This window comes from Amphiprion ocellaris, chromosome 7, assembly GCF_022539595.1.
Source record: "Amphiprion ocellaris isolate individual 3 ecotype Okinawa chromosome 7, ASM2253959v1, whole genome shotgun sequence".
Lineage (NCBI taxonomy): Eukaryota > Metazoa > Chordata > Actinopteri > Pomacentridae > Amphiprion > Amphiprion ocellaris.
The window spans coordinates 26,033,059-26,058,647 of record NC_072772.1 but is presented as its reverse complement, the minus strand read 5'-3'; the positions used below and the strand labels follow the sequence as shown (position 1 = coordinate 26,058,647).

General features: G+C 40.1%; 1 protein-coding gene across 10 annotated transcripts in view; it reads left to right on the top strand.

The window, feature by feature from the left end:
* Positions 1-25,589, top strand: part of LOC111577493 (kinase suppressor of Ras 1-like) — a 93,268-nt gene that overhangs the window by 45,486 nt on the left and 22,193 nt on the right. For 3 of the 10 annotated variants that reach the window (XM_035954454.2, XM_035954451.2, XM_035954455.2), the window contains exons 1-7: positions 6,333-6,625; positions 15,816-15,963; positions 17,835-18,198; positions 18,419-18,573; positions 18,685-18,751; positions 24,694-24,777; positions 24,858-24,919. In XM_035954454.2, coding sequence (XP_035810347.1) covers positions 6,620-6,625; positions 15,816-15,963; positions 17,835-18,198; positions 18,419-18,573; positions 18,685-18,751; positions 24,694-24,777; positions 24,858-24,919 — 886 coding nt within the window. In that variant the 5' untranslated portion in view covers positions 6,333-6,619. Of the gene's footprint in view, positions 1-1,790; positions 2,061-4,746; positions 4,906-6,332; positions 6,626-15,815; positions 15,964-17,427; positions 17,490-17,834; positions 18,199-18,418; positions 18,574-18,684; positions 18,752-24,693; positions 24,778-24,857; positions 24,920-25,589 lie in introns of those variants that run through there. The other 7 variants (XM_035954458.2, XM_035954457.2, XM_055012538.1 and 4 more) reach the window with 6 other exon arrangements.

The following is a 25,589-nucleotide window of genomic DNA, read 5'->3' as shown; positions in this document are numbered from 1 at the left end:
GATTGAGTTTTCAGCATCACTGTCTAAAAATCAGAAATAAGCTGGGCTGCGGGCTGCACAGTGGCGTAGTGGTTAGCACTTTCGCCTTGCAGCGAGAAGATCCCTGGTTCGCGTCCCGGCTTTTCCGGGATCTTTCTGCATGGAGTTTGCATGTTCTCCCTGTGCATGCGTGGGTTTTCTCCGGGTACTCCGGCTTCCTCCCACAGTCCAAAAATATGCTGAGGTTAATTGATCATTCTAAATTGCCCGTAGGTGTGAATGTGAGAGTGATTGTTTGTCTCTGTGTGTGGCCCTGCGACAGACTGGCGACCTGTCTAGGGTGTCCCCTGCCTTCGCCCGAGTCGGCTGGGATAGACTCCAGCCCCCCCCGCGACCCTAGTGAGGATTAAGCGGTGTATAGATAATGGATGGATGGAAGCTGGGCTGCTATTTGGTTTGATTGGTAATGATGTACATGTTGTCAGATAATGGCCTATCTGCAAACTTTTGTTTGTTTTTTTAAGCTAAGTTACAAATGGATCATAATGTACTGACTGCACTTCATGAAGCAGAGGAGAGTAGACGGTAGTGCAAAATCAAGTGATGTCATCATGGTAAGTTAGAAACTAGTTTGTGAAATACTGTACATTACTTAAAAATTAATAAGCAATGACTTTTCTTTTTCAGTATACACGTCAGTCAGTCACCAAGTGAATAACTTGGTCATCTCTTTACAATGCAATGTCCTGCTGGGAAACCTTGAGTGTTGGCGTTCATTTGGATGGTACTTTGACACGTACCATCTTCCGAAACATTGTTGCGCTCTAAAACCTGCTCATGAACAGCTTGATGAATATGACAAAAAAGCCCAAGGCATCAACACAACTGCCAAACTCCCCAGCTCCCAGTCTGATAGAAAATCCACAGGATGTGCTGTAACAAGTACATCCACAGAGGCTCTACTCCACAATATTAGGTAGGTGGTTTTACTGTTGTGGCTCAACATTGTACCTCAAACACGCTTTTTAAAAGTCATTATCAGGATCAGCCCCCAAACTCCTGTATCGATCAGGCTCCTATACCCAGCCTCTTTGTAAACCTATAGTATTTCAGGACTTGGTTTTTGGCTTGTTGTGGAAGTTTGTTAATGCAGCTTTTACAAAGAAAAAACAAAATAGATAGATAGATAAATAGATACTTCAGTAATCCCGAGGTAAATTCAAGATTCAAATTCAAAATGTGTCTCAACATATAACGTTCTATTTTTGGATACCTCATACTATTCAGGGAGATACGATAAACGCAGTCCTCCTTTTAGTGTTTATCCTGAAACATTTAACTAATGTGAATTTGTTAGTTTTTCAATTTGAATTGAGTCCATAAGCCAGTATTGTTTTTAATACTACAAAACCACCTGACCAGTACTCAGTCCATTGACAGTGTTAACCAAAACCAATCACTGAGTGCTCAAAATTTGTGATTTCTCCCAGAATAATTCACTGTTGGTAGTGTCCGTAGAAGCAATGATTTGAATCTTAATTAATCTGAATTTCTATGAAATTTGTAAGGTCTAGATGGCCCTGATGTTCGGTTGACAGTATAGGTAAGATCTGTTATGGAAGACTCTACTGTATTAACTCGACAGAGTTGTGCAGTGTTCTGAGGAGTGCTGCTATGTGTGATGAGCACTCACCCAAACTAGAATGTGTTGAGTCAGCTGCTCTGCAAGCCTCTTTCCCTCCCCAGTGAGCTATTAATACACATTCAAACTGGCCGCATACCAGCACATACAGACATAAGGGCATACACATGTTGTCAAATATACACAGTAACACACAAATAGAGCTCAGTAGACATGAAAGCACCTTGTAAACAATAGTGCATACAACAGTGGACACACGAGGAGAGCTGAGCCTTGGGGTGATTCAGTTTTTTCCTGACACTGTGTTGAGGAGGAAGCAACAGGTGGGTTCTGAGAAGCTGAGCAGCAAAGAATAAGAGCCACTCAGGCTGACAGTTATACTGCATGGGAGCAGCAAGACTTTAACCAAATCTCACAGGACCACATGTAGAACACTGAGGTAGGACAAGACGTCAACATTACATTCAGGAAATTGCATTTTGAATACATACTTTTTGGATTCAAATCTTGAGTCAGAGAGAGAAGTGTATTGTCTCACTGTGAACTGTGCCTTGATTCTGTGTAGCCATATCCTGTCAGTTTAGGTTCTGTGTAAATATTGGGATCATTGCTCTCTTCCGTTGTCACCTTGCAAACTTAAATCAGTCTATACACTTAGCTTTCCCTATGATATATAATGATATGCTGATTCTCTGGTTTGATGTTCCACCAGTAATTTGATGTGATATGTGTTACTTTGCATGAGTAAGACATGTATGCTTTAAAGTCTTCTAAGTTGAAAGCAAATTGTGTCAGTGCCTGAGCTTGTGAAACATCTGGCCAGGGACAACAGATAAAACTGCTCTTTGACTAAATCCAGCATGTCGTGTAATGTTTTTTCATGTGCATTCTAAGATTGCTATACATGTTTTCTCCAGAAATTGGAAAATGTTCAGTAGGAAGAAGTAATCAGAAAAATTTATACAAAAATCCATAATAACTAAAGGCTCTATAATGTGAGCAACTAAACATCATTACATACCAATCAAATCTGTCACACATGCTTGTGCTGTTTGTGTTCTGATGGATTAAAAATGAAAAGTCTTAACAGTCTATGGTAAGACATCAAAATATTTATAACCCTATGAAGATGAATTCTCATGGTTTGTAGTACCTCCATGACAAAAATGTTCACTTCAGCACAAGACAGACCAATATCTCAGTAAATATTCTGAACTTGTTAATGCATTGTTTCAGTCTTCTTTTATTCTTTGCTATTCGAGAAAGCTTTACTGAGAGCAGTGACCTTCAGGTCACAAACCTACTTCCTTAACATACAGGGCAGCACACTGACCTCATGGACCAGAGCTGTGTAGGTGAAACTCACTGAAGTGGGTCATTCTTAAGTCTTGGAGTGAAGAAAAAAAAACAGTACAATCGTTGATTGTATTTTTTACATATTAGTGGGTACATTTTGCATGTGCATTCCTGTCATGCGGGCAACAGATGAGCAATGCCCCCAGAGGCAGAGCTGGGATCAGATGTGACCACAATATTAACATGACTTCAACAGTTGAATAAAATACACGAAGAGGCAGAGGTAGAGATCTGTGTGAGGTGACAGCTGGAGCCTGTTCTTCTGAATTAAATAATGGCATGTAGTAAGACTTCTCCTAGTGTCTCCTTCTGATGAACCGCAGGAGTCCATCTCTGGTATTTCATTTCTGTACATGGCATTGATTTATTACAAAGCTGTGTATATTCAGTTAGTTGCTTATTTTAATATTTGATCAACATGAATAATCAAAAACTGTCTTCTTCTGTCAACTGACATTTTGTATTATATTCATTATTTTAATCTTTTGGAAGATGACATGAAGCAAGAAAATCCCATGTCCATCCTAAATCAAAGCACTGAGCATCTTCGCTGCATGTTCAGAGAAAATGTCCAAGTCATAAACAAAGCAAATGCTACAAATACTGTATGGACAGGCATTTTCACTATTTATTGATCTGCCAATATACATTGTCCATAAACATCAGATTAGTTTTTTAAACACCTATTTGAGTGCCCAAGAGTATAAGGTGACATCATGAAATAATTGGACATCTTGCTCTATGTTGAGGGTCACTGACCATTAACACAATGTTTTGTAAACTAAGAACTGATTTGAAACTTTGACCCATGCTGAGGTCACACATGATGATCTTGAACTTTTCTTGAGAAATGTCTTCTTTGACTAGATTGAGTTTGTTTTTTGTATGTGATTTACAAACATGAGTAGTCAATGAATCTGCATTTACGAGGAGCTGCTCAGCACTCAGCCGCTGGTGTGGCTATATTTAAAACATTTGTGATGATGTAGACTGTCAGTGATTCAGGTGAGAGCACTGAATATTTTTTAACAGAAATCACAGTGAAACATACTGCTGGTAACACGACTACCAACAGTTGCTAATAATAACATTTATTGCATGCAAATTAGAATCACTTTAAGGTTCAGTAGAAATAGTCTGCACTGTAGAACTGTATTGACAGCCTGGATACTCTTAAAATAACATTATAATCTGCAGCATCTAAATCTGTAGAGTTTCTGCTGTTGTTGTCACTTGGTTTGCCTAAAAAAACTCTGTTTCCTGTCAGCTACCCCGTCCCCCTCCTTGTCCTTTCATTACAGTCCTCGTCTTATATGGCCTGGCTGGACAGTGTAGAGGGATGGTGCTTTGGGGGAAAAAAGGCATGCAGGCATTTAGAGGAAGTAAAGGATTTCTTGCGTGGCAGGGTGGGGTGCAGAACTGATTAGATATGTTCACTGAAAAACAGTTTCCGGAAATGTAAGGCAAGTGTCTAGAATTTATCACACACATAATAATTTGAATGGAGTGCTACTAGGAATATGATTTTGTAATCATGAAACTATGTTTGTCGTGTATTTCAGAGTAACTTAGATTATAACAATAATGCCAAGAAAAATTAAAAAGGAAGCACTCACTATTAGCTAATACAACAATTTTACCTTAAAAAAGTAAAAGTAAGACTAAATGAAAATGAAACTGTAATGACCCAGAAGGAGCCACCAGTATGCCAGGAAGAGTGTGGAAAGCCTTACAGAGAGAGAGAGAGAGAGAGAGAGAAGGGGAGGGAAATGTAAGAAGGGAGGAGAAAAACAGTGTGATAACAGCGCTGGGAAGATTTGTTGGTTCTCTGTCAGTGAGTTTCCCAGCAGCCTGCTGCATTCAGGATTACTCTGCTTGGATTATGAAAGCAGAAGCTCTAGTGTTCAGCAGAAACTGTCAACAGCATGGTAATGTACACATCCTAACTTCTGCCTGCCAGATTTCACCATATGTAACCTGTGATAAGGGCATTAGGAAAGGTGTTTCCTTCATTTCCTTGTTGCTGCTGTTTTAGGCAGTCAGTGCGTGTTGTCAGTTTCGGTGTGTATGTGTGTGTGTTGTGTTTGTTCAGCTGTTCGAGTTATGTATGAGTGGCAGCACTACAAATTTTTGTTTGACTGTTAATCGGAGGCATACTGTATGTCCAGACCCACATGACTGTTGAGCAGACTCTAGTCCTCTCATCCAGTCTGTGTGCTCTGCAGTTTCTGCTCAGATTAGTTTCTCTTTGTCTAAGTATGTGTGAAAAGGCAGTATTCAGTGTCAGAGGAAGATATTTTGGAGAGGTTTGTCATGGTCTTAAATACAAGCCTCTCGTTCCCGTTCAGTCTTTTTCAGTCAGTGTCTTGTCTTTCTTTCTTTCTTTCTTTCTTTCTTTCCAGGCTTTTTTTTTCTTATTTTCTTTCCAGGCTTTCTTCACTTGTAAACACAGGCAGCTGAGGCATGCCCAGGCACTGCCCAGGTATCGGTATGCGTCAGCGTGCAGAATGTGAAGTGTATTTCTCTAGCCTTTTTTTTTTTTGCGTTTTTTTCCATATGTATTAAAACCATCTTCATTTCCAAAAAACATTGTCACATCAATTGTACATGAATAGAATAAAAGTTACTACTTCACTGCACTGGACCATTTATTCATCCCATTGTGACTGTAGGATGTCTTGCTGATACTGTATGACCCTTTCATTTCTCATTCTCAGTGAAATATCAGTTGACATAACTGCTCACTCCCACAATGTGTGTGTGTCCACTTTTCCCACACCTGCAAACATTCAGACCAGCCATGTCTGCACAATACATAGTTCCAGGTATTCTCTGTATCTGTAATATTTGCAGAAAGAAGTGCTTTATCTTTTAAGGAGAACTTACTTTGACTAGGGAGAATGAAGCAGGTATGTTGCCTCAACCCAGAGGTAGCAGAGGTTTGCACATTTGTTGCAACAAAGTCCAATTCCTTTTCATCTTTGTATGTAACATCTGAGCACATCTGACTTGCTTTGCTGTTATATAGTGAATATGTGCTCTAATCTTCTTTTCAGCTTTTTTTATTCACACTATCCTTTTGGTTAGCGCACAATCCTGGAACCTGCAGTTGTTTTTTAAAAATATCTGCTTCTGCCTGCAGCAAAATTCAGTCCCTCCAGGAATTCGCGATATTGCGGTCGCGCGAATTCACGCGAATTCAACCAATCTCCGCGAATTTTGCGCGACCTTGCAATTTTGTCCAATCACCGCAACTTTTTTGCAATTTTGGCCCGCCTCCCATGAGTTCCACCAATCATAGCAGTCCCCAGCGCAAACGTAAAGCACGTATGTCACCGAATTCACTTCCTTGTTTTTGGCTTGAAGATGCAGACATGTCCCATTCTAATGTCTCTCATTTACCAACAAAAATTACTGCTGAACACTGTGCAAAACAGTTAATTCCCCGATGTTCTTCACCAAAGCGGAAGTAATCTGTTTTACACCCATGCAATATTGTGGTGGAATACAAAAAAAATCGATTGATAAACACTTTTCTACCACGGAACATATCCGGAGAATGGCTGAAACGAGCGGACCACAGACCAGACAAATCGACGTGATGGAAACGGTTGCATCCAGATTTGTTGGAGCACTGAAAGAATGAAGGTAAGTTAGAGAAATTACTCCAACAAGGAACGCGGCGGAGTTATGTGACGATCTGCATATATGAATCATTCCTTTGTTAGCAACATTACTCAAACGGACAAAGGGATTTGGATGAAATTTTCCGGGAAGGTCAGAAATGACACAAGGACCAAGTAATTCGATTTTGGCAGTGAAGCGGCTTAAAGTCTGGATCCACGGATTTGTTAAGAAGTTCCCATTGAGATAGCGGCACGGTAACCATGGCAACGAGTGAGCGCTACCTCCGCGGCCTGCTGACGATCACATCATTGCGATCCTACTACAAATCCACCGCTGTAGACGTATCGGAAATGATACAAGGAACAGCTGATTAAATTGTTGGGGTGTTTCTGAGTCCCATCAGTTCCCGCCGCCCGCTACATATTTACGTCACGCGATTCGGTAATGTACTCATGCAAAACACGCCTGTGTTCAGCGCAAGGTTAAGAGTGATTTTCTTGTTAATTGACGTGACAAGCCGTGAGCGGGTGTGTGTGCCAGGAAGTGAAATTAACTTTTGAAGCCACTGACATATATCCAAATGTGATTCATTCAGTAGTAAATTTTCATTTTTTGCCTTAAATCTACCAACCACTTCATGTTAAACCAGTATCTGGCTGATGCTAATTTCCCACCATAGTATGCCAGCTTGTGTAAATGCGTTGGAGCGTTAAAAAATTGATTTCGGAATAAATATTGTCAATTACAATGCTGAAACATGTTCTAAAAGCTGAAAAAATGCAACTTTTTAGCAATTGTCACTGTCTCCCGCAATTTCATTGCAACGAATAAGCTTAAAACATCGCAACTTACATCGCATTTTTTCAGAATTACTGCCGCGAATTCAGGCATTTTAGGCCGCAATAATCTCGAAAAACGCCTGCGAAATCCTGGAGGGACTGAAAATTAAAACCATCCACACCGAGATTTGTGTTGCATCCCAGTGCAGTCCTTTGGTACAATGGCAGATGTTAAAACAATAGTAGAAGGCCTTTGACTTCCGTTGGTGTTATCAGACCTCTGACATTCATTCCTGCTGCAGGCTACAGGCCCTATTAGCATGTATTAGGTATTGCTATCCCCCACCCCCCTCATCCCCACAACTGGTTGAAACAGATGGCTGCCTTCCCTGAGCCTGGCTTTGTTAGAATTTTTAAACCCCACCCTATTTAGGGAGGGTTTTTTTGGTTCCTTTCTCACCATTGCCTGCTGCAGCTCATAGGGAATCCAAAGGCAACTTTGGATTGTTGGGTTCTCTGTTCTTTGTTTAAAATTCATAAGATTTGTACCTTAATATGTTAAATGCTGTGAGATGACATGTTGTGAATTGGCACTCTGTAAATAAAATTTTATTGAAATTGAAATGAATATACACACCCTAATCTGTGACTGGATTGTTGCCGGTAAAGCTAGATTTTGGCAGATGTAGACGTCATGTTGTGACCTGAAAGGAATTCATGGAAGAAACAAAAATACCTCTGGTTCTTTTGCATGAATTTCTGTTGTCATTTTAAACTAGCTTTCATGAGTCTGACCAACCTTGTTATCTACAAATGATTTCCTATACAAGCTTGTCTGCTTGCTCGGGTTAAGTACATTTGGTGCTTAAGCCTATGGAAGGCCTCATGCAGTTGTCCCATCAGGCATCTGAAAAATACATTTGATGTCTTTGTACATTTTCTGTGTTGAAAACAATTTGGTTGTTAGTTGACCACTAGCCATCCATGATGCCTTGAGATGAGACTGTCAGTCTGTCCGATACTGTGTCTGACTGTGTAGCAACTCTGATTTGAAACCGATTTAACAAAGGCACTAATGAAAACTGTATTGTTTCTGGTTTAAAATGTTCCTCCAACCACCTAAAACTGGCCAATTGTCTGGAAAAAGCAGCCAATGAAATGAAACAGAAATAAACAGTCAATGAAAAACCAGCAGTGCAGGGCAACAAAGCAAACGGCAGTGGAAATTCCTACAGACTCTGTAACAGAGTTGGTACAAAAATTGGGTCTTGGGTCCACTATGACCAGAATGAGGACCCAATGCTTTGTTTGACCTGCTGGAATTTTCTTAAGAAAGCAGACATAAAGGTTGAAATATATTTCATATTCTGGGCTATAGTTCTACAATTTCATTTAGCAGATCTGAGACTAGATAAATCACAAATAACAATCTAGTCAAGAGAAAACAACTTGGATAAGAGCCATTGCATGGTTTTCTTGCTAGAGGTGATGTTTAAGTTCTAATTGTTGCAATCATTACTTGTTAATTCTATGTTTTGTACAATGTACATTATAGTTACTGTCCAAACCCCTGTTGATTTTATTTATTTTTTTAAAAGCCTATATTTTCCATTTTGGAGAAGTAAGCTTGGTGGGCAACTAAAACAGCAAATAAAATGCTTAACATTAAGCCCTATTTACAACTAATTAACTGTGGAGAATGATATACAGACACAACAGCATCTTTTCCTAACTTTAAGTGCTTCGGTTACCTCACCCCAGATGCAACTGTCATATATTGAGAATAAAACATTGTGTCTGAACATAATTCGAGTAATTGTGTTGCATCTAAGTGTCATTTCTATATTTGTAAATATACAAGTGTAATTGCAATGGTACAGGGTTGTTCCTACCATCTTGTGCCCATGCCTACTGTCCCAGCATAGGTAGTACCAATAAAAGGACTATGGTTTGGCTAGGGGATGTAGTTACCACTGAGCAAAAAAGCTCAAATTACTGTTAGGAAGATTTTGAACTAAAACAATTTCAGAATTTGTAATTGTAAATAATTAATTGTAAACCTATAGTATAAACGTGTATGAAAAATTTAGCTTCATACATGTGTAGAAAAATTTTGTATTAGTAAAAACATGCATGTGTGGAAAAAAATGCTTTTATGAACGTGTGAAAAACTGTATACAAAAAGACAAACATTTATGGTGTTTTGAATTTGATCATATTTTGTAATAATATACGTATTAATTAGTACAGGGGAGCATAATATTAGTAAACACAAAGATTAATCTCATTCATGTGCCATGGATTTCCTAAAACAACAGACTTTTTCTTTTTTTTAAATAAGTTTGCTACCCAGTTGTCAACATGGAGTGAATTATTGTAATGCCCAAGTAAGCTTAAAAAGTAGCTAAAAAATCTATAAATGATCAGAAATTTTGTAATTAAGAGTAATTTCAACTAATTTATTACTTTATTTACAGACACCTTCAACAGTCAACTTTTACAAAGAACTGATCAATGTCATGATGCACGTAACGGCTTTGTTTACGTACTCTCCGGAGTTCTGACTTAGGGTGAAAATCGACTTACATCAATCTGTAGGAATGGAACTCCAACGTAAGTCCAAGACCTCCTGTATTATTGCTTTATGGTTGCCCCCTACTTGGTTGCAGGGTACACTAGATTGTGGTACTTCTGTTGAAAGTATTTAGGTCATTTTGATAGTTTGGAATTCTTAAATTTAATGAGTATAGAATGTCAGACCGTTCAAAACGTAAAATGAAAGTTCTCTATCTTATCTGCATAAGTTTTGTTTAAAGTGCTCTTTCTGGAAGCTCTGTGTCATCCCTGTTGACTGAGCTGTCATGTTTTGGGCTGGCTCATAGTCTCTTTGTTCAGGTTTCATCTTGTTCTTGGAGAAGTGGACAAGCAGTTATGGTACTGTGGCTTTGGCTGGTTCCTGTTGGAGCAGTGCTGCTTGTTCTAACAGTCTTTTTGATTCTCTTCTTTTCTGCTTTGACTTTGAAACAAACAGTCTTCTTCCAAAGGTAAGCATTTCCAGGTTTCATCTCTTAATTTGGGTTGAGGTTTAGGATGGGTGCCCTCTTGTGGTAAGTCTGGATTTGGTTCTTTAATGCTTAGCATGATTGGGTTGTTGGCTGATGCTGCTTGCAGTTTGATATATGCCTTTACCACCAGGTGGCACAGTTCTTAGCTTGCCATCATACAAGGACAAGCTATGAGGCCCAGACAGTGTCTCGGTGTAGGATGGAGGTTTCGGAGGAAGACTGCCTTGAAGTCGGTCCCCTCCTCCAAAGCAGGCTTGGCCGAGGTGATTGTAGTAGGCCTGGGGGTTTTCCTGTCTGCCTTGCTTGATGTCTAAGGCGTCGATCAGGCCTTGTTCTGATTCAGGATCTGAGAACTCCCTGATGATGGCTTCTTGCAGCAGCTTGGTGCCAGCTTTGACTTTGTGTGACTGCCGGTTGAGAAAGCTGCAGAATTCCGGTCTTGAGGTTATTCCGATGACATACATCTTGTCTTCAGTGGTGGCATTATCCAGCCGTTATTAATCAAAATCAGTTTCTTGTAAATAGGCATGGATGTCATGACCACCTGCAGAGCTTGCTGTGAAGGTATAAATGTTGCGAGCCACCTTATCTAGCACTCTAGGTGATACTCCCTTGGCTGTGGGAACTGGTTCAGAAGGCTGACTTTGTGTTCTGTGCTGTCCTCAATTAAGTTGCATCTTCTGCAGTCTTTGAAGCTGGTGTCTGGGGACATGTCTGGTGGCATATCCCACTGGTTGGTCTCGCTTTGGGCATCATACTTTGCCTGGAGGTTTCAGTCTGACATCCTAGAGTTGACCTTTGCAATGCCTCAGTTCATGTCTGAGGTCATTTGCTTCTTTATGGATTTCTTCTAGGTGAGTCTTTAGGGCCTTTATCTGATAGTTCTAGTCACTGACCTCTGCAGTGGCCTGAGCTAGGAATCTTTCAGCTTGGATTATCTTTCCTGTGAAGTCCTCTGTGGCTTCTTTTGCCAGTTGCTCACAGTGACCTGGGTCAGTTTGAAGATCAGCAAGGGCTTTCTGAAGTCCTTCAATTTTGTCCTTTGCTGCATCTCTGTCTTCTTTTTCATATCTTTGTTGAGCTTTCTGCTTCTGGATATTCAGCTCCAGTGTGATGCAGCTCTGGGTTTGAAACAGGTCTTACTGATATGAAACCAACAGCTGCTGGACTGGGGTATTCTGCTGGGCCAAGGTTTTTACCTTTTGTTCCAGTTGAGCCATGTCCTGTTTGTTCTGTTTCAGTTGGGTCAGGAGGTTATGTGTGAGGGTACCATAAGGTTTTGTCTGTTTTTTGTCACTGATGTTTCTATGAAGCTGGTCTTTCTTCTGTGTCTTTAGCTTGTCAATTTGGGAAGGTGGTAGGTCATGTGTTGAGAGGTTCTGCCATTTTTCTAAGTCTTTCCAGTGGTTGAAGGAGTTTTCTCTGCTTGTCATGTTTACTAGTTGCATTATGACACTAGTTAACAGCTTTAATAAAATGTCCAGTACCTCTCTGGTACAGGCTTTGAACTTTTCTGACAGGCTTGACACTCAATACTTAATGTGGAGATATATGTGATTTAGTTAAGTCAGTTGTATGGCAACTTAACTAAGTAGAGTGAGATGAATGGTAACATAATCGCTTATTTGCAAATGCATGTTTAACTAAATTACATTAAACCACCTCTTAGCACTTTAGAAGAGGGACAGATGTGTGCAGATTGTATATGTTTACGAAGTGTTCACTGTCTGATGGAAAGGTTCAGATGAGGAAAGAAATCACTGGAGAAGAGAAAAGGAGAAAAATATTAAGAACAAAACAAATTATTTTTAAAATGAATTTAAAAACAAAACAAATTGTTTTTGTAAATTTGTTACTGAATTTTCTTTCACCACAGATGGCTTACTGCTTTACAGGTTAGATGAAGAACAGAGACCACAGTGATTTAAATTTATGGTGGGCGTTATTATTGTGAGCTTGTTAGTAAAGAGTAGTGTTAGCACATAACAGAATTTTCCCCATATTCTTATTTTTTGTATCAGTTTGGCTATACTTTATGTGAACAATAGAGCTGATACAGTTTTAATGAGAGGAACAACTTAAGTCCTTCCAACTGTTTGTCTAGATTTAGAGTGATCTGTGAAGGCGTTATTACTGACACGTCAATGCTTTCAGTGGAGGATCTCTGAGTGAGTTCAGTCCTACAGCTTCAATCCCCCTTCAGCAGCTCTGAAGGGCTCGAACCCATAGTCCCAATGGACTATGGGTTCGAGCCCTTCGAGCCCTTCATGGGGGTTGCCCCACCAATGTCAAGATTAAAGTGCCTGTATGCACAAAGGGACCAACGCTCAATATGTGACAGCTGTATGTCTAAATTAACACAAATGAACCAACCAACTGATATGTCCAGTTAGTGGCGTCACCCAGCAGGACTAAGTGTCACTTCAAGGTGCATTACAGAGTTTCCTCAAAACCCTGTAATAACCCTCGGACAAGTCAAGATTGTCATTCAAGTGCAAAAAAGGACATTTGGTTAAGCTGACCACTTGAGGTGTTGCAATAGAAAAGGGCCCTTCTTTATAAGGCTAGGAGGTGTAAAGACAGTGGGAGTGATACACCCCAGAGGAGCCGACAGGAGAGACAACAAACCAGTCCCAGAATCCCCACTAACTAACAGAATTAACATGCTTTACAGACCGTAAATCTGTGTTCTAAAGTCAAGGGTTAAAATATTACGGGAATTAAAATAATAGCTTAAACTCTAGTTTCTTGTGAGGAGAGAAGAGTAGGCTACTGTTTCTAATTCAAACAAATGGTAAGCAGAGGGTTGTCAAATTATGTAATTTTGTTTTAATTAGCAAACTTGTTAATAAATGAAAAAAAGCAGTGCAACTAAATAATTAGATGGAATTGTTAATCAGCGATTTCTGAGGTGAGCATAGGGAAAGTAAATCAGATTGAGAAAAATAAAAAAAATTCAAGCAAGAATTCCAAACATGGTTTAAATTTACTGCCAAAGTTTATTTCTATAGCCCTTTAAAAGAGACTAAAGGGTGACCAAAGTGCTTCACAGTGAAAAACAAGAGAATAACTTAAAAACAACACAGTAACTTAAAACAGAGTCAACGGTAAAATATACAATAAAATAAAAAGCAAGAAAACACCACTAAAATATTCAATTTATTTATATACATTTATTACACTCACAACAGTTAATAAACTGCCGAGACAATAACAACTACTAACTCTGACACAACAATGACATACATTAAGACAAACAACCACAAAACAAACGATTCGGTGAACATGAGTGGAGGAAAGAGAAGGAAGAGAGCACAGTATTAAACATAATATTGGGGTAAATATTTTGGTGAAAGTGGATGTGGACACACACATTAGAGGAGCAGACAGTATTCCATTAGGATCCGAATTAAGAAAATAGCAGCATGCAGGGCTCTGTCTGTCTTATGTGCCCCACCCCTTTTGGAACAGGTCAGTCACTTGGATCATAGGTGCATGGTTTGCAAAGGCCACAGTTGCATTTGGCCTCTTCCAGATCTTTTCAAACTCACTTTATTAAGATTGTACTTTGTTTATAGACAATGTTTTTGTTGTTTTCTGGGGAAGTCAAAGTCAGAAATTGCATGTGTTTCCACAAAAGGACCAGAAACATTTGTGAGAAAAGATTACATTTTTGCACAGAAGGTGTTAGTTTTTCACATGGAAATACTGAGCCTATTGTTATCCCAGCCTGTCCATTTCACTTATTACAGACACAATGCAGGAAACAGCTAGTTGCCAGGAGATTGTCAATCCTTTTCCCTCATTTTCGTCATTAAACACACTCCCACCAAGAGCTGAAAAAACACAACAGACCTTGTTTTCTTAGTTTGTAGGCAGATTCCAGTAATCAGGTATCCGGTCAGGTTATTTTACAGCAATTCTGGAGAAAATTTAAATTGGCCGTTTTTCAAATTTTATAGTAAATTAAAAATGGTAAATTGTTAGTAGTAGGGGCGGCACAGTGACTTGGTGGTTAGTACTGTTGCCTTGCAGCAGAAGAGAATCCCGGTGTTCCAGTTTGACTGGTGATCAGGTTAACTGGCGATAGTTTCCGTCTCCAGATGTTTCGTTCGCAGATTCGTCACGATCAGACCTGGACTTACGTGAAATAAAGATACCAGATAAAGAAGACGTCGCCGAAAAACGTAGGCATCACTACTTAACAAAATCTATATCCATATAAATATCATCTACAGACAGGAAAAAGAAATGTGCGGGCCGAAATAAAAAACACGTATTTTTCAAGTACGGTGAGAGGATTCGAAACCATGTAATCCAGCGATAAAATTACAAGACCACCGTTTTACTCATTGTGCTACCGATCAGCTCTGCAAGCATTCTGCTTCATCCATATGGATCACTGTCATCCTGCCAGGTGTTTAACACCTGGTGATTGTTCAGGAAACACGCCCATGTCAACTGGCGATAATCACAACTTAACACAGGCTGCCTGGATAAGAACGAGTCAGAAAACTTTTTATTGTCTCACCAAGAAAGTGCGGATAATCAGTTATGTGTTTACAGCTTATTCTGTTGCTTTAATTCTGGAGAATTAAACTACACGTCATCTGTGGCTGCTTTAACAAATGTTTATAAAATGTGAACAATATGAAGAGTTGTATTTGATTAGTCCAAAAACGATGTCCTATGTCAAACCTATACACTATCCCATGATCTTGACAATAAATGCAATGAGGTCCAATAAACGTGAAGCAGAATTCATGACGATACAAGAAAAGACAACTGTGGTGCCAAGAGAATCTGATTGCACTTACATTAGGCTACGGAATCACGAAAATGTGGATATTGTTGTCGGAAGACTGCCGTAAATGGTGTTGTACTATGAATGTTACTGTTAGAACAACTTATGGGATAACATTCTCCTCTATGCCTTTCCTTTCGATGGTCCAAGCTATGCCATGCTGATGGAGATCAAAGTTGAAACATATTTCCTGAGCATTTAGAGAATTCAACCAACTTGGCATCATATTATAGCTGCCATTTAGTTAGGCCATTTCACTCACTTTCCACAGCAAAAAGAGTATTTGACTGCAACCACTAAAACATGATCATTCCCAAACCCGTTCCAAAGCATGTTTTCACTTAAAGGCTGTTTTTATGTAGCTGTGTAGCAGTAACTCTACATTTAACATCAACTTATACATTTTTATTGGAATATTAGCAGGAGATTGTGTCAGCTAGGTTTTCTTGGTAATCCATCCTGTTAGCTGCACAACAGCCATTGTAGGCCCACAAGACACAGAAAGAGCAAAAAATGAAAGGAAACAATTGGTCAATGACAGGTATCCTTGTTGTCTCCTCCAGGCTAGAGCTGAGAAGCTCTCAGTGGATGGGTTGCAGCAGATGTCCAGCCCTGAGCTCAAAAACACGATGAGACGTCTGAGCTCCAACTCAGAGGACCACTCTCGCCTCACTGCTGCCCTCTCGTGTCTGAAGAGTGCTAATGAAACAGGTGAGTTTAGAACTATGTTGTTGTGAAGGGGTCATTATGGGGGTAATATTGTAGCAAAACTATTTGTAAATGTGTGTGGAGAGTTGTGTGTCTGTATATCAATGTGTGTGTCCATAGTCAGATTTGTAAATGTGTAAAAGAATTTTAAAATACGTACTGAGATTTGTCAATGCAAACTGGAATCTGCAAATGTATTTTCAAAATTGTGTGTCTGTAATTAGGGTTTCAGATGTGTAAAAAATCTGCTAATCTGTATTAAAATTTGTACAAAGATATGAATAAATGAAAAGTCTAAGTATTTTGCTACAAGTGCTGGAAATACAGACAAATCACCAGTTACAAGTCAAGCAGGCCTCACAATTGGATGTCTTTTTACATTTGACTTTTGCTCCACTTCTGCCGTGAGAGATTTGTATCTGTAACTTCAGAGTTTCTGTGCCCTGAGCTCAGAATCACAGACTCGTCCATTCTGGCTGTGTACCGCTATGCTGCTTGGTACCTCAGAAGTTATGCTGCCTGTAGCCATCAGGTGGCGCTCACCCCCTGAGTCTTTGAGGCCATGAGAAGACATTTTTAGATTCCAGTTTGCATTGACAAATCTCCGTATGCATTCACATATTCTTTACATTTGCAAATCTCACTACGGACGCACAGATTGAGATACAGATACACAACTCTGTACACAGTTACAAATAGCTTTGCTACAATAACATCCCCATAGGTGTCATTTTTACATCAACGTAATAGATCACATTGGGGTTGATTAATTCATTCTGTCGTAATTTTGATTAAAAGTCCTGAGATACTTAACACCAAACCTGATTTCATGTTTTATGTATTCTATATTTGAAGTGTGCTTTCATAAATATGGCTTCTTTTGATACTAGCTGATAGAGGTTTACTGTGTTTTTGATAGTTTAATAAATTCACAGTGGGTCCTGTATGGTTAGTTTGTAAACCTTTTAAGAAACTGAAGAACAATCCCACCTCTAGATTTACTTAACAACCTTCTATTAGTAATTTCATTGGGCTTTAGACAGCTGGCTCCTTAATGAGCAATTCTGAAAAAGTGGCCCGTAAAAAAGATTTGGATTAAAATATGATCTCCAAGATTAAGAATAAAAAACGGGGAAAAATGCTTACACATTGGAAAAATCTTTGTTTCTAAGCATTATATGCATATTCATAAATGAAACTGTATTTTACATACTAGTACCAAGGGCCACTTAGCATATGGTGGGTTTAAGAGAGTAGAAGGTATTCTGGCCTAAGAGCTTAACGCACTGCAACTTCAAAACAAAACAGCAAAAGCAAATAAAAAATTGTCTATATCATTTTAACTGCATAGTGATTTACAAACATGGCAATTTGCCTAATGTAAAAAAAACTAACAGTGTTATTTTTCAAATGTAAACATTGTTATTGCCCGATTCAAATGTTATGTCATGTTGTTTGAAATGATAGGCTAATAATCAGCAGTCAGGCAACAAGACCTGATTCCAAATAAGAAACTCATTCCAGCAGCGGTATGTCTGAGCATGTTCACCACTGTTTTGTGTTCCCTGGAATCTTCTTTTGTGCTCTGTATTTTCAGTCCTCTCCATTTGGTTTTGTTTAATCATAGATTTTTGCCCCAAATTCTGCACATTTTGTCACATTATTTGCTTGAACTTTTGTGTGTGTTCAAAAGTGGCTGTGCATTGAGCTTTCAGAGCCACTGTACCTCTGGCAATGAGTCCAATGCTGTATTTAAATATGTTTCCTAAATGTTAATTTTTCACTTAGTATCACTTGATGAGGCCACATTATTTTAAAATGCTGTACAGATTTTTATCTGGATGCTGATGATACACCTTTATTCTTTGACTTAGGAGATGACCCGAGTCATGACTCAGGCTACTGCAGCTCTAAGCTCCAACAGGACGGCAGTGCCTTCTCTCTCAGTAGCCCTTTCACCCAACTAAAGCCCACTGGCACCCACGGCCGTTCCATCTCCATATCAGTGGTACCTTGTACAGATGACCAGAGATCTAACACATTACCTGAAGAAATGGCTGACACCCTGGAGCCAAGCAGCCCTCCTGCCATCCGAGCCTCTAAGACATGCACTGCGAAGCCCTCCCACACACCACCACCCTCCCGCAAACTTCTGCATCTCTTCCCAAACATTGCACTGACAAGAAGCAAGAGTCATGAGTCACAGCTGGCCAACCGCATTGAGGATCCTACATCGAAGTGGGTTTCACAATTCATTTTGCTGTCATATCTTTTTGACTTTGCAATAACAGGCAGATTACCTTGTAATTTACAGAATGTGTGTAGTGCTTTGAACATTCATTGATTTTATCTCAACAACTGGCAACAGTGTACAAATCATAAAATTGTCAATCAATCAGTTCTTCCAGTTAACACAGTCTGTTAATTGCTGATTAACAGGTGGTCTCTGTCTTTGCAGACCCTGTAAGAAGAACAAATTGTTGGCTTCTATTCAGATCAATGGCTATGGGAACAGTCCTGAGAACTCAACACTGAGGTCACTGTCTGCCAGAACGGGCCCTACCCCATCCTCAGCACCATACATAATGCCCGTCACACCCACCCTGCTGGACAGTGAGTCCCCATAACAGATGCTGCATTTCTTGGTGCTTTTGCAATTCTGTTTCATTTTGCTGGTGGCTATTTTTGTGTTTTTAACATGCTACATTCTAATATTCCTCGCAGATGTAGCTATGCACAGGAATTCCCCCCAGACAATGAGGAGAGACATTGGCCTGGCTGTAACACACAGGTCAGTTAGACAAAACTAACAGATACTGTATGTCATTCTGTGGGCACTGCTGCATCACTTTAACTGGGTGTGTGTTTAGTGTAAAAGTTTAATCAAACATTTACACATCCAACAGTTATCTTCTTTTCCTATTTTTTAAGATGATGAACTTTAAATTAATGATTCACTGACATTATCATTTTATTGTCTGTTTGCTATAAATGGTAGCATTTGCAATCAAATCAACCAAAATGTAATTTGCCCAGAGATGTCTATGTAAACTATAAATATGTTTTAGCAGTCTACTTCCATGAACATAGAGGACTCAGACAAGAGACAGGTTGAGAATGGTCAAATTTGAAGCAATAAGGACAAAAATTTCCAGATTTTCAGTCTCTAGCTTAAACAACAGAATCTGAAAATCTCATAATGCAGCTATGGACTTTTCCTGCTTTCTGATATAAGAATGCAATCTTTCACCTCAGATATAAACCACTGTGGAATCAGTGCACCCATATGGAAAGAAACCATGCTGTCAAGTCTAGGAATTTGAACAATGCAGAGTGTGACCCACTGTTTTTATTAGTAGACACTGAATGTTTTACTGTTAATCTTGCTTCAGGATTTGACTGACTGACAAAGCTGCATGATGAAAAAAACATTACTTTTTCAGCCTCCAAAAGGCTGTAAGAACAGCTACACTGCTGGGATGTTGTTGTTTCTACCCTGCGTTATATTACATTACTGTTGTATTCAATTCAAAGGAAGCAGCGCAATAAACAAAAATCGCCTTGAGATCCAGAGAGCTCTATGGTGAAACAAGTTTGACATGGCCAGGCTTTCTTTGTGTAAGTTGACACAACAAAAACTAAAAATCCATCAGAGGTATCAGGTATCACAACATTGGTTATCAACTTTCTTTGTTAACTCAGGCTTTCTGCTTCAAACTCTGTGCAGGTTTACGTATAAGGAGGCGTTCAATGCATCATGTGACTCTTCTTCTGAACAAATTGCCCTGATGGTGTGTGGCTGCTTCGGTATCAGGTTGTTTTAATGAGAACAATGAGGAATATAAAAAAATATGACATTAAAAACAACTGCTACTGGAAATGATGCAAGACAGGAATGCTGGCAAAAAATTGGTAGCGGTTTTAGTAACAGGGAGGGATGTGTCGCTGGGTGCAGGGCCAGAAAGAGGATCTGGGGAATGGATCGAGGCGGACCAGATCAGAACTGGGAAGGTAGGAGCTAATACTCACAGCAGGAAGCAGATGGAGCAGGCAGGGAGGGAGGAATTGAAGCAAAGGAGATCATGGTTAGAATCAGAGCATAAAGCAAACCAAAGCAGAACACTCTCGGACAGACCTGATTTGAAACCCAACCTGGAACCCATAGACATCACCAGATGCTGGGTTTGGTCTCTGGTGATGCTCTGCCAGGCCTCTACTGCTGCTGTCTTCACTTCCTGCTTTTTCTTGGGGTATTTTCCCTCGGTTTTGTCTTCAGCAAGTGAAATGCAGCTCAGTTAGATTCAGGTCAGGTGATTGACTTGGCCATTGCAGAACATTCCACTTATTTGTCCTAAAAAGCTCTTTGGTTGCTTTTCACAGTATGCTTCGGGTCATTGTCCATCTGCAACATGAAACAGCATCCAATGAGTTCTGAAGCATTTGGCTGAATATGAGCAGATGATATTGCCCAAAGCGCTTCGGAATTCATCTTGCTCCTTCTGTCAGCAGTCACATAATCAATAAATAGAGTAGAACCAGTTCTATTGGCAGACATATGTCCACGTCATTATACTGTTTCACTGATGAGGTGGTATGCTTGGGATCTAGAGCAGTTCCTTCCCTTCTCCAGACTCTTCTCTTCCTATCATTCTGGTACAAATTGACCTTTGACTTGTCTGTCCACAGGATGTTGTTCCAGAACTGCACAGGATCTTTTAGATGTTTTTTTGCAAATTTTAATCTGGCCTTCCTGTTTTTGAGGCTCACCAATGATTTACAGCTTGTGCTGAATCCTCTGTATTGACTCTGGTGAAATCTTCTCTTAATTGTTGACTTCAACACAGATACCCCTACCTCCTGGAGAGTGTTCTTGATCTGAACAACTGTTGTGAAAGAGTTTTTCTTGACCAGGAAAAGGATTCTTCTGTCATTCACCACACTTGTTTTCCGTGGTTCTTTAGATAATTTGGTGTTATTAAGCTTAGCAGTGCATTCTCTCTTGTTAAGAATGACCCAGACAGTTGATTTGGCCACACCTAATGTTTTTGCTCTCTCTCTGATGGGTTTGTTATGATTTTTCAGCCTAATGATGACTTGCTTCACTGATAGTGACAGCTATTTAGACTCCACATTACGAGTTGACCTCACCAGATTCCAAATGCAAATACCACATTTGAAACGAACTCTAGACTTTTCATCTGCTTTGTAAATGAAATGATGAGGGAATAACACACAAATGGTCATGGAACAGCTGAGCAGCCAATTGTCCAATTACTTTTGGTCCCTTCCAAAGGTGGAGGGCACATATAAAATGTGTTGTAATTCCTACAAGTTCACCTGATTTGGATGTACACCGATCACGCATAACATTATGACCACCTGCCTAATATTGTGTTGGTCCCCCTTTTGCTGCCAAAACAGCACTGACCCATCGATGCATGGACTCAACTAGACCCCTGAAGGTGTGCTGTGGTATCTGGCACCAAGATGTTAGTAGCAGATCCTTTAAGTCCTGCATGTCCAAGGTGGGGCCTCCATGGATTGGACTTGTTTGTCCAGCACAATCCTACAGATGCTTGATTGGTAGGAGATCTGTGGAATTTGGAGACCAAGTCAACTCAAACTCGTTGTTGTGCTCCTCAACCATTCCTGAACCATATTTACTTTGTGGCACGAAGCTTATCCTGCTGAAGGAGGCCACAGCCATCAGAGAACACTGTTTCCATGAAATGGTGTACATGGTCTACAACAATGCTTAGGTAGGGGATACGTGTCAAAGTAACATCCACATGGATGGCAGGACCCAAGGATTCCCAGCAGAACATTGCCCAAAGCATCACACTGCGTCTGGCAGCTTGCCTTCTTCACATAGTGCATCCTGGTGCCATGTGTTCCCCAAGTATCCATGTGATGTAAAAAAACAAGCATGATCCATCAGACTAGGCCACCTTCTTCCATTGCTCTGTGGTCCAGTTCTGATGCCCACATGCCCATTGTTGGTGCTTTCAGTGGTGCACAGGGGTCAGCATGTGCACTCTGACTCATCTGCGGCTATGCAGCCCCATATGCAGCAAACTGTGATGCACTGTGTATTCTGACACCTTTCTATCAGAATCAGCATCAACTTCTTCAGTAATTTGAGCAACAGTAGCTCGTCTGTTGGATCAGACCACACGGGCCAGCCTTCGCACCCCACATGCATCAATGAGCCTTGGCTGCCCATAACCCTGTCGCTGGTTCACCACTGTTCCTTCCTTGGACCACTTTTGATAGATGCTGACCACTACAGACCAGGAACAACCCACAAGAGCTGCAGTTTTGGAGATGCACTGACCCAATCATCTAGCCATCATAATTTGGCCCTTGTCAAACTCACTCAGATCCTTACACTTGCCCATTTTCCTGCTCCTAGCACTGCTGCCTAATATATCTGACCCACTAACAGGTGACATGATGAAGAGATAATCAGTATGTCTGTCCTCAATATAGTCTGTCCATGCAATGAATGGTTGTTCTTCAAGTAGTCGTTAGAGCTGTTTTCTGTTGTCTGGTTGGGGTCAGTCCTGGACCGCAGAGAGTTTGGCAGGGTCCAGCCATACTTCCACCTAGGAGATGATATTGCCGAGGAATGAAATGGTGGAGGCATGAAACTCCAATTTCTCTGCCTTTATACGAAGAGACGGTTCTTCAGGAGCTTTTTCCAGCACTTGATGGACATGGTGGATTTGCTCTTTGGGGTTACGGTAGTAGATGAGGATATTGTCCAGGTAGACGAAGAAGAAACTGGTTGATCATATCTTGGAGGACATCATCGATGAGGCTATCCAAGGCATTTGAAGTGACCCAGTGGTGTACTGAAAGCAGTCTTTCATTCATCTCCATCACAGATTCTGATGAGTTGGTACGTGTTGCGTAGGTCCAGTTTCGTGAAGTTCGTTGCTCCATAGCAATGTGAAGGCAGAACTGAGCAGCTGGGCTGACTTCTCCCGAGGGAGACTACCAATGGTCGGAGGTAAAAGTATACTGGCTACGGAAGCCAGTAGTCAGGACAAAATACCACTATGCAAAATACCAGACAAGACAGACTTAATCTTACGAGAGTAAGATGTATTTTTCTGAGCAACTAACCAGAACTTGGTACCACCAAGCTAGGAAAATTTTTCAGGCAAGACAGAACAAGAACAGCATGCACGGACCATAACAAGAGGCACTACTACACCAACATGGCATGACTGAGCAGAGCAGTGTGAATTACACAGACTTAAAAAAAATACAGACAAATACTACACTATACTATGAATCCACAAGAGAATGTGGCAACTTAGCTGACAGCCTGAGAAGGAGAGAGGGAGAGAGGGTGAGGGACGCGTCGAGGCCGAGGATTCAGGGCATGGATCGGAGCAGCTTGGTTCAGAACCGGGAAGGCAGGAGCTGACAGTTATGGCAGGAGGAAGGTGAAGCAGGCAAGGAGGGCTAAGGAACTGAAGCAGAAGAGAACACGGTTAGAATCAGAGCACAAAGCAAACCAGAGCAGAACTTGAATTGACTAATTAGGATGTTCAAGGGTGCGGTTTTGAGTATCGGTCTGAGCTTGGCTTTTATGGAGCAAGTAGATGAGTTGCAGGTAGACCTGCTTCTCAGCTGAGGGAATATACTATATCTGCAAACCTGTTGAGCTGTATGTTACTAATATGAGAATAAAGCGGTGTAGTTACAGTAGCACATGCTACATGCATCATGTTGCCATGGAAACCTACTTGTATTTAGTTGGTGATGCAGAAATCATATAAATATGATTTTATGTTTGCTCCTGATTTGCTGCTCAGTCTGTGTACTCTGCTGGTGCTGCAGCTGATAGAACGCAGATTAGAACATTGATTATTTTATTAGTATTTATTACAGAGAATATTTAATCGGTAAACATTAATTTCACTTTGATTTGGCCACAAATTAAAGTGATATCCTACATTATAGGACAGTGTCAGATTAAATACACTTTACTACAATATCATTTTTAAATATATGAAAATTAAAGTTTTATAGCTTTAACATGCAAATGTCAGAAATAAGTGGCTGCAGTGATCAGTAAAATAAATATATTACCACACGTTTAACAGTTTTCTACCAGCATTCCTGCCTTGCATATTTACATTTTCAGTAGCAAAAGTATTTTAATGTTAGAACTTTTCATATTACTCATATAACAACCTGCTGACTGCAGCAGCTACATGCAATCATTTAATTTTGTGCAGAGGAAGAGTCACATGATGCATTAAATGTCTCCTCAGAAAGTCTGAGTTAACAAAGAAAGTTGATAACCACCTTCTGATACCTGCTACCTCTGACGGTCATTTTAGTTTTTGTTGAGTCCACTTACACAGAGAAAGCCTAGATTTGTCAAACTTGCTTTGTGATAAAGCCCTCTGGAAATTGATAGTTACAGGAAACACCACAAACAATAACCAAACCTTAATAAACTCAGAAAAAAACAACACCATGACACTCATAGTCTGATGGGGCGGTTAGTGTGACTTTGCACTTTCAGTGCCATCCTAAACAGGGTTAGAATTAGGGTTAAAATTATACATCAGACAAAAACGAGGGCAAATAATACTTTTCCTCAGATCTCTGGTCTTGTTTACTTCCTGACTTTATTCTTCAGGCTTACAGAGGTTAAAGTCATTATGATGAGAAAAAAATTGTTCCTTTTCCTTCTTCCTCTGCCATTTGTAGATTTTCAACCAAGTCCTGGCTTTCCCAGACGTGCCAAGTGTGCTGCAAGAGCATGATGTTTGGTGTCAAGTGTAAACACTGCAAGTAAGAACTGTACAATTAAGCTCCCCCACCGAATCTGATCATAGGTCTCATGAGTATATGTCACATCCATATGTTCACAGGTTGAAGTGCCACAACAAATGCACCAAAGATGCGCCCTCATGTCGGATATCATTTCTCACTTGTAAGCAACATTCAGCATCATTGTGTCATTCCACTTTTTCTTTTCTAAATTACAGTGGTGCTCGACATTTTGCGAAATCTTTAGAATTTGCTTTCTTTCTACAGTCCTAAAAATACCCAAAGAGTACTCAATTAAACAAAAGAGACAAAGAGTATCATTCTTGGTTATTTATTTATTTAGGAAAGTGAACATTATAAATCTGTGAGTGAGTTAACCTTTGCTTTCTGTTTCTAGTGTGCCCACTTGTGCAGCAGTAACTGCAACTAAATGATTACTGTAACTTGATCCTGCACATTAGCTTGGAAGAATTTTAGCTCATTTCTCTCTAAATAACAGATTCAACCCAGGAATGTTGGTATGTTTCGTCACATGAACTTTTCGGACATGTCCCTCCACAACATTTCCACTAGGTTTAGGTCAAGGTCATTCCAAAACATTAACTTTATTCTTCTCTAACTTTTCTTTGGTAGCCAGCCTGTGTACTTAAAATTGTTCTCATGCTTCATGACTCACTTTCTCTTGAGACAGATGTCCTGATATTTTTGTTCAGAATTCGCTAGCATAAATCAAAGTTCATTTTTACATCAATAATGCTCATGGAGTGGTCTTTGTTGGTTGTCCACTCCTGGAGAGGGTAACAAAATGTAAGTTGCATCTTGTCTGTCTGACT